General features: G+C 38.0%; 1 protein-coding gene across 6 annotated transcripts in view; it reads left to right on the top strand.

The window, feature by feature from the left end:
* BIRC6 (baculoviral IAP repeat containing 6) overlaps positions 1-7,342 on the top strand; it is a 183,308-nt gene extending 175,966 nt beyond the window's left edge. For all 6 annotated transcript variants that reach the window (XM_055815892.1, XM_055815895.1, XM_055815896.1 and 3 more), the window contains exons 72-74: positions 760-948; positions 4,785-4,919; positions 5,954-7,342. In XM_055815892.1, the coding sequence (XP_055671867.1) occupies positions 760-948; positions 4,785-4,919; positions 5,954-6,133 (504 nt within the window). In that variant the 3' untranslated portion in view covers positions 6,134-7,342. The remainder of the gene's footprint in view (positions 1-759; positions 949-4,784; positions 4,920-5,953) is intronic.
* The last annotated feature ends 3,004 nt before the right edge of the window (positions 7,343-10,346 follow it).

Consider the following 10,346-nt stretch of genomic DNA (forward strand, 5'->3'; position numbering starts at 1 on the left):
AATTCTTTGTTTTGTATTAGGAATATTTGGGTATATAGTTAAATGCCTTGTATGAATGCAAGTATCTATTCCTACATGTACTTGATTAAAAAATTGAAAGGAGGAAAACTGATTTCCTTATCACTGAATAGTTGGTGCTTTGTTGATACAGTACTGAAAACATCTTTTTTTCCTCTCTTAAACAAATAGTGAGGTTTTGTTTTAATGGCATATGACACAGTGTTGTATGTACAATCTGAAACGAAAATGCTAATAAAAACAGATGTAAATCAATTGAATGCATTTGCAAGTAAAAATGGGAGAGCATGTATACCAAGATTAATTTCAACAGCTCATGTTTCACCTTCCTTGTTCCTTTTCTGTCTGTGTCAGAATTAGAAGTAGTAAGCTCAGCCACAGGAAAGGTTGAAGAATTGTTGACTGAGAAATTGACAAATACACTTTCCTTTTACAAAAGGGTGCAATCAGGCATCTCTTCCTTAAAACATTTTATTTTACTTATACTTGTATTGGTTCTGGTTTTTAACTTATATTTGTCATTTTCTCAGTGTTTGAGCTAAATACACAGTCGTGAGACTTAATGTTTTTATGTGTAGTAACGGTTTTGGTTTGAAGGAGGTGTGGACATTCCCTGCTTTGTATCACAAATGAAAGTAGTTCGCCATAGAAGTGGTTTTGCATATAAGGTGAGCAAAACTATGTACATTTGTAAAAACAAGTGGTAGCACAATTTTAATATTTAGTTTTTTCTCTTAACAGGTGTTAGTGTCTGTTCAATCCCTAATACTGGTAGCAGAACCATATTTTAATGAACCAGGTTATGAACGATCAAGAGGTACTCCAAGTGGTACCCAGAGCTCCAGAGAATACGATGGAAATATACGACAGGCAACAGTCAAGTGGGCAATGCTTGAACAAATCAGAAATCCCTCGCCATGTTTTAAGGAGGTAGGTTTTGTGAAACATGAGAAATACTTATTTGGTTTGAGTGTTAAGAATAATGCAAATATTTGGAAATGTCACATATTAGGTAGGTGTCTGTTTTAGCTTCCTCTTTACTCCATGGGGCAACTGAATCTAGAGACTGAAGTGAACAAGGATGCATCTGACTTCCCAGATTCTTTTCTGTGAAAGGAGAGTGCAGACAAATTGGGACTGACCTGTAAGGCAGCTTGGTGCACAGCTTGATAAAACGTGGTTCACACACCTTGGCTTGTTCTTACTGCCAGGCGGTACCTTCTCCATTTCACGTGAAAGCTGTTGGTCAGCCCTGCAGATGGGCACTCGGTGTTTGTTAGCCTGCAGGGCTAACAGGGAGTAGCTTTCCAAGAAACATGAATCCGGAGCAAGTATTGGGAGATGCTTTGGATACACCAAAAAATTGGAAAAGTGCCTTAAAACAAATTCCAGCCTGCATGTTATGTACGGCAGGATCTGCAAAGCATCTGTGCGAAACTAGAAATCTATGCCTTTGAAAACAACTGTCTTGATGCTGATAAAAGCAATGCTAGCCTTCATGCATTTGCAGTGTCTTAAAAAATTTAATTTTTATTGCTTAGTTTGTTTACATTCCTGAAAATAGACTACCTCTCCCATACCATCATAGGATAATTTACTTGTTAGGGACTTTTCTCGATGTCTCTAGTCCAACTAATTCCTCAAAGCAGGTCAATAAGATCCCAGGGACTTGAACATATATGGCAAAGGATTCAAAGAAAACAGAGCTGAGGATACACTGAGAGAATCTGTATGAATATTAATGCAAAATGGACGGTCAAACATGGGTCACCTCACAGTACTACCAGCAAATACTTAGAAAAATACATTTTACTCTGAACAACGACTGTTGCCACTTCCAAATTGAGGTGTGGTACCATCTTGTAGCATCACCTATGCTTTCAATTGTCTGCCTACTAAAATTTTGAAAAAGTGTAGTTATTTTAGGGTGATGCTAAGTGAGGATTTTAGGACGTTGCTAAGCGTGGCATCTGAGTGAGAGGGTAGTCTCCCATCACTTCCTTGCTGTCCATAAAAACATCCTTTGCAATGCAAAAACCTTTTACCATTAAAATTACTCTGTCTTGTGGAATAAGAAGCTATAGACACTCCACCTGCATGACAGGAGTCAAATATTTTATCTACATGCAGCTGGATAAGGATGTGCAGTGTACTCTTGTACTGGTGTCTTGAACTAATGAAGAAAACCATGGTGGTGGCTCTAAATTACCTCTTACATGTTTTACTCAGTAAGTTGAAGACCATGATAAAGATAGTGTCATGACACACAATCAAATAATGTCTGCTAACAGGTGATTTTTTTCTAGCTGAAGGTAACAATTACACTTTTGCAAAAAAGGTCCTCAAATTACAGTAAGTTTAAATTCATTGAAGATATCAGAAGGTGGTGGGCTCCCTGACAGTAATGCTCCATCTTTCTTTTCACATATACTAAAATGAAGGCTATGCAGTATTACAGTGTTTGGTAAGTGAATCCCAGTTTGCTGTTACTGCGCTTGTCTTCAAAAGAATCTCATCAATATTGTTCTTACTCTTCAGCGTAGCATTTCTACTACTTTTACGGAAAAGGCAGCTTGTAAGCTGACATCCTGCCCCCCTTCAGGAAGGTGAAGTAACAAGGTGTATCCAAATGGTGATGTTTCAGTGGAAAACCAGTCGTTCCCTGAGAACAGATAACTTAAGAACGCGCCCATAGTTAACAAAAGACAGATGTCGGAAACAATACACCTACTAGCTTTCTAAATGTGGTGTGTAGCTAGGACTGAATTAAGCTAAGCCACACACACAGAGAGAAATTAAAAGTAGTATTAAGAGGTAGACAGCAGTTTGCAGAGGTATCATAAACATTTGAAACTCCCTTCTGCTACCTCTGAACAGGTAAGAGTTCTGCTGCACAGAAGAGAACTGGCCAACACTTAACAGCTTTTGCTCTGGTTTAGGTAACTGCAGTTTTCCTCATTTCCCACGATAGTTTCCTGGTTTTCCTTGTGTTGAGGTCTTTATGACACTATGATGAAATCCTGAAGATTCTGAGAAGTTTGAAGCTACGATAGCCTGCTCCTGTAAGGAGAAGTTTGAGGCAAAGACAGCTTGCTTTTGTGTTTAAAACCACAATCATACTAGCTTAAGCTTGGGGTCCTACCCCTGTGCCTTATCAACTTGTGCAACATGAAAACTCCCTTTCTACTTCTCTAAATACATATTCACGATCATGTAAAGAGGCACGGATCTTTCTTTCTACATATGAAAAATTTGAAATTATGCACTGGAATGCATGACATTTTCCCCTGATGCAATAGCAGAATTTTGGAAGAATGCTAGATTCCATCTGCGGCCCCATCCAAATGAAAATGCATCTCTCTCATAGATTATCTGAGCACTTCTCTGACAGACTAGCTTCTTGTTAAGACCTCTAGGTTTTGTGAGGAACCTCAAGAGTCATGATCATTCAGGAGCATAAATGCAAAGGCATCCTGAAAACTGAGGTCTAAGAAAGAACGTGTACGCCCTTCAGCTCCTAAGACCTTTTGTCTTCACAGATCTGAGGTGTCTTAAATGACAGGTAGGCTCAGGAGATCTAAACTGCCTGTCTTTGGGAGTTTTTCCAAGCTCCATTATGGATATAAGGAGCGCATCCAGAACTGAAGTCAATTATGCTTTCAATATGCAGTTTTTCTTTAGACAGATAGCTACATTCTCTAACCTCTAGAGGAAAAGATGATTTTGTCAATTATGTTGCAATATTGCCAAGAACTCTCTGTGCTCAGTAAAATTTCAGGTTTATTGTTTCTTTCAGCAGGCAGAGTTTTAGAAAACTGTTTAAGAGAAAGCCAACGCTAAGTAGTTTCACAGCTTTGTCTGAGGGTTGACTGGTTGGGGTTTTTTTAAACTCAAGGCTGTACAGAAATACCAGACTTACTATGCGATCAAATACTGGTTCCCACCCAAACTGTGGGCAGTTCAACTACTATTCCCCGGGAATTCTAGTGTCCCCAGAGGTGCTGCCTCTGCCGGGGGCATCTAACTGTGGTTGCACCTCTTCCATAGAAGCTGCAATGATCCTTCTTCTATATGCAGAAGCTTGTTATGTTCCCGTGCTCACACGGTTGACAGTGTTTCTGCTTACCTGTTGTCTGTTCAAACAGCACGTGGGTAGCATCAAGGGAAGACATGGTGCTTTTATTTAAATCAGCATAGGCAGGAAGTAAACGGGGCTGTGAAAGCAACAGTAAAAGCCTGAATATTGCACTATGCATGCAAACATAAACATCCATACATAGTGCCTGCATAGTAAGATCATCTTTGAACTGAAGAATGTGTCTAACATTCTGCTATCACTTTTTCTTTTCCCTGGTGTGATACCGTATTTCTGGCACTCATTTACCCTTCCCCCAGATGACACAAGTGAATGGCGAGATGGCAGCCTGCACAGAAATAGTAGATTCATACAGACTGGGGGAGAGGTCAGGGCCAACCACTTCCTCAAAACAGGATCACCTGATTTCAAACCAGGTTCCTTGAGGCTTTTTCCAGTTGGGCCTTGGAAACCTCCAAGGACAGAAATTCCACAATTTATCTGCAACCTGGTTCAAGGCTGAATTATCCTCACACTGGTTTTCTTCTGTTTGTTTCATTGGGTTTGGGTGATTTTTTTTTCCTTATACCCAATTAGACTCATAGGGGTCTTGCAAATCTTGTATTGTTAAAACATAAGGTTCTTAGAAAACCGTGAACGCTGTTCCTTCATTGGGAATATTTTCTTGCAGGTCATCCACAAACATTTTTACTTGAAAAGAGTGGAGATCATGGCTCAGTGCGAGGAGTGGATAGCAGACATACAGCAGTACAGCAGTGACAAACGGGTAGGCAGGACTATGTCCCATCATGCAGCAGCTCTAAAGGTGAGATGTGCTTTTATAATTTTATGTTCTTTAGTCCAAAGGTGACAAATGACAATGAAATTGCTCACCAGCTTGAGTTTTGTAATAACGCTAATAGAAAAACCCAGCAACTTTGAAACATGAAAACAAACCTGTTTCCCAACTGTCGAGATAAAAGTGTATGTGCACTCCACTTCCTCAGTCATGTTTTTTCTGCAAGTTAGATTTTCCTGTAGCACCTCTCCTGCCTGTTTTTTTAAAACTACTTATCTAAGATACCAGAGAGTTCATACTGTTCTGTCTAAGGAGTTTCTGATAAAGTTGTACTACAACTAATGCCTTGCCAGGAGGCAAGCTTTTTCAATAGACAAGCATGGCTATTAAAACTGTGGTCCATTACAATTGTAATAACTTTTATCAAATTATAACCATTACACATGTTTTCTTCCTTCCTAGCCAGGTGCTATCATTTGTGTATTTTGTGTCCACACAGACAACAGACCTGTATAATTTTTCAATTTTTCTTCCCCTGAGGAGCAACAAAAACTTTTTTTTTTTTTAAAGGCTGCTTTTTTTCTACTGCTAGACTTGCTGTGACTGGTCTTCAAAATTAAGTTACTGTTAGTTACTATGATCAGTATAGAAATCCCTGTATATGTGTCTGTAACAGATCTCATCGGGAACTCTTGTAAATTTATGTTTTGACTGTATGACCTACCTCATCCAAGCGGGTTTCTGCTGTGATCGCAGAACACAGATGACTCGCCTGCAAGACAAATAGCATAACATTTATATCCATGCACTTGCTTGCTGCAGTTCTGTTTACTGCCTTTAATTTGTCCCTAGCAGCACCTGCTAATTATTCTGTCACTACAGGGAAAATACCAATCCTTAAATACAGGAGAAAAGTTCATCCAGTCATTGAAACAGTATGTTTAAACCTTTTCAACTAACTACTCTTTTTTTTTTTTTTTTTTTGCTTTATGTTGTCTAACATTGTGAAAAGTACTGTTTTAACTATGGTCTTCCACACTGACTTCTTTTTGTTTATTCAGCGTCATACAGCTCAGTTGCGGGAAGAACTACTAAAACTTCCCTGTCCTGAAGGATTGGATCCAGATAGTGATGACTCCACAGACAAATGCTGTGCCACAACAAGTTCGGAAGAGACTATGTTGCACGAACAGGTTAAACCCAGCAGCAGTAAAGATATCCCGTCTGGTTTCAAGTTATGAGTTGCATTGACATGGACTTTCTAGACACAAAGGCTTTGAAGCACAAGCCAAATATGTCAATATTTGTATGTAAGAAGCTAATTATGTAATAGGTAATGAAATTGAAACTATACTATGCCCTTAAGGATATACAGTTTAATTCAAGATGATCTTTTATTTACCTGTACAAGAGTGTAAACTTTTTTGTGCTTTTATTTTTCAATTGTGAGAACCACTGATTGGTATGTTTAAAAAAGTTATGTATACAAGAAATGGATAAATCACTGATATATAAGGGAAACTACCTTAGGAAAGAATGTTTACTGAATGTTTATTATTTTTTTTTACTTGTAGAGTGAGGGCGGTTGTAACAAAGAATATATATTGGTCATTCTTACAGCTACTATTTAAAGTCAGAAAATTTTCACTGAATTTGATAGATTTTACGTTTGGCCATATATTCATGCTCATATTTGATTCTAAAGAACCTCCTGTATACTTCAATAAATGTTAAATGGACATGATCCCTCTTTTATGATTTACTGGTACATTTTTTAAATAAACTGCCATAAAATACATTCTAGCTGAAGACTTGCACTTGTATGACTGAATTCATTGCAGTCAACATATTTAATTTTATGGTTACTAATTCTAAAATGCAGATGAAATAAATGCACATGGTTTACCTCATGCCAAAATTTGGACTTCTGAATTCATCTTTTGTTTGGCTATTTTATGCAAACTAACAGTATTCTAAATTTCTTAAGGGCTATTCTGGAACAAAGTCTTTTCTCTGTTGAAATGTCTGATTTTTACATAATCAGCTGTACTCTAAGTACTGACATGGGCTAATGACGTGCCATGCGGGACTCTTAACGTTCTGTAGTTCCTGCTGTACAGACTTATTTCCAATTTTGTATTTGCAACCACAGATCCCTAACTAAAAAGGGTAAGGGATTTGCTTGATTTAATAATCAAGTCTCACTTTTAACATAACATGCATTACTTATTGCTGTTCTTTGATTTTGAGCAGTCCTTGAAGGACTAAAAAGTTATTACTGGTATTACCTCAGACTAATGATCTGTTGTACTATAAATAATATAAATCAGGCAAAAATGAAGCTTTTTTTGTTTTCTATTTGTTCTTTGTTTATAAGATCACGCTGGAATTTTTTCACTTTTTGTTTTACAATGTATTATTTTCAATCATTAAAAATGGCACCAACTGAGGGTTGTGTTCTTATGCTGATGGTTCACAGACTTTGGTCAGAACAATCAAAGTACAATTTTTCTGGTGTATAGATATGTTGTGTTAATCCAAGGCCTGTCCTGATTGTACATACCTCTCAAAATACCGACTTCGGCACATTTGCATTACTTCAGGGGATCCTTAATCAAAAAGCAAGACAAGCAGCTCTGTGCCAGAGCTACTGGGAAATACATGAAGCAAGAGTTTATGCCACATAGTCCTCATCAGTGTTACTATGGCACTGCAGTTTTCTAGGTGGGTATCTACTTACCTTCTATGACTGTGATACTCTTGTAAAGGCTCCAAAAGCAGAATTATCCTATAATAAAATATTATATATAATATTACTGACTATATTTAAGTTAGTTTCCATTAAAGCTCTTCATTTAGTACCTAAGCTGCTAGCAGTCTTTTTATAAAATCCTAGCACTTGTACCAAAACCAAAGGTCTCAGATCTGAAGATCCTCCTTAAACATGAGGACTGTTTTTTACCACTAAAAAGCAACAAAGAAATAAAAAGGACCCAACTTGCATTGATTTAACATTAGGAGGGTGGCTAACGTGATTGTATCTTTTTCTCTAGTGTGTATTTACAGTATCAGCAATGCTAATGTGAAGTCACTGCTGCTTAATTAAGCAGATGTAAACAGCTGCATGGGATATTAAACTCTAATTTGTATCCACATAGCAATTATAATTTTTTCCCTCTAACCTAAGCTATAATGGTATTGTACCAAATTAATGCAGAGATTCAATCCTTAATAACTTGCAACTATATTACAGTCCAGCAAGTAAAAACTTGGCAACGAAGGTACAAAAATACACAGCTTTATAGTTTTTTTAGATATAACCACAAGGTAGTTATGTTACTTTGCAGTAAAATCACAGTAAATCCTATGGGGTATGTAGGCAACAAAGCACTTTTTAACCAGTTCCCCTCATCTTTCACCGTTTTATCAAACTGAACAGAAACGTGTATAGATAGATCACAGTTTCTAACCGTCGCATTGAAGTCCTGTGTTTTAACTGTTACACTGTTCTTGTAGAAAATGCTTTAAAAATCCACAGAAATTAATTTCAAAAGCGCAAAGGTCAACAAACTGCTAATTAGATCGTTACAGAATTTCACCCTATGGTTTCTGGTACTGCCTTTGGTGCAAGATTCACTACTGACACATCGCCGTGCAATGCAGTGTGGGATGTTACCAGCCACTGGAATCGCTGTAGCTGCTCTGCCAAAGGAAAAGCACATCGCATAGTAAGTCAGTCTCTTTCCTCATGCTTCACAGACAATAATACCAAGTTTCTCTGGCTGATTCAGTCTACACTCTACTGAAGAGGGAACAGTCAGCGATGTGTGAGACCTTGTGCTCCATGAGAGCAAACCACTCAAACCACTTGCTATACCGCTTGCTGTGCCTAAGCAACCGTGCTGTTTCTGTTGTAGACACAGTGCTCTTCATATACAGACATGAATGATGCCTCTGCAAGACTTAGTGGTTTCCTCTGGAATTTCTTTTGGGTTAAAGTTGTGCATAAATGTATGGATTAATGCTTCTCTGCAATCCTACAACTGCTATACAGGAAAAGCCAAAGATGACAACCTAGGAAAAAAAAAACAACAAGGAAATATGAAACATATGAACCCTGTAAACAACTTCCAAGTTTCACTCCAGTAGTTAGATGTTTAGGTACTTGCAGGATAAAGTATGAGTGACTAGAGATTGACTGGGTCTACAGCAGCCTGTTTGGCATTGTTGGTTGGGTTTTGTTACTGTTTTTCTTCTGTAAGTCTCTGACACAAGTTCAAGGTAGCCTGTCATCTGCTAGCACGTCAAGGAGACTCCCTTGCAGCAGGTAAAATCACACCAACACAGGTAAGGCACTGGACTACGTAGCTTCTAGGGAGCTTCAGTGCGGGTCTGTCGTCAGTACTATGGTTAGATGATCTGTTAAGCAGCACCCTTTACTGGAACCCTTTACTTGGAAAAGAAAAGCCCCCATACAATACAGGAAAGAAATGTACCACACTATGTGTGATGGCTTTAACCTCTGCTTGCTACATCAGATAGGGCATTCAGTTTCTAGCAGGAATCACATTGTTAAGAAAACATCACTACAAAACAATCTTTTACTCCACACAGCTATGTAATCCCTTATGTAGAGTGTTGATTAGGGGAGCTTTTCTTCCCCAAAATGTTTCTGGTGTTATACAGACAAATGTTCTGGTTTACATCCTGAGGCAAACAACTTGAGAAGCAAAAGAACCATATTATTAATTTACCTTGTTTACCTATAAATATCTGAACAGAAATCCAGCTGACCTACATTTAAGCCAGGACTATAGTATATTACTGTAATCCCTGTGAAGGAGAATTATTTAGGCTTGGGTTTTTACTTGGACTTCTTTAGGCACGTCTTCTCCATGTGCTCCCTCTGTGCTGCCTTTGTATTAGTGTGGTATAGAAATGTTTTTTTCTTGTTCCCTTGTTTCTCCAAAGCCAGTCACCATTGCGTGGACTCGCCTCCCTGGACTGTCAACTCCCTGTAGTTAGGAAACAGAAATTAGAAGCATTTTTCAATGGAAAGGAGACACAGATTTACATTTATCTTCTTATAAGGATCAAGTGTAAGATACAAAAGCTATTTCAGATACATGTTCTCAATTCACTTTTTTACCATGTATATACACACATGCATACATATATATGTATAAATTAATCAGGTCTGGCAGTTACTTGTTTTCAAAAAGAAGTTTTCTGAGCTTTATTTTCCCTCTTCCACAGAGAGTGACAACATTAGGTGAAATGTGCAGCACTTAGAGCATGAGCTATCTGAAATACAGTAAGCTCAAGGGGGGTAGAAGGTCCACAATTACTACACTTCATCACAGGTTAAAAACAGTTCATTCTCCAGAGACTGTGTTGCTGCCATTGTTTTCTCCTCCTAAAACACAAATGCAGAAAATACAGTATTCTACCCAG

This window comes from Falco peregrinus, chromosome 11 (assembly GCF_023634155.1).
Source record: "Falco peregrinus isolate bFalPer1 chromosome 11, bFalPer1.pri, whole genome shotgun sequence".
Lineage (NCBI taxonomy): Eukaryota > Metazoa > Chordata > Aves > Falconiformes > Falconidae > Falco > Falco peregrinus.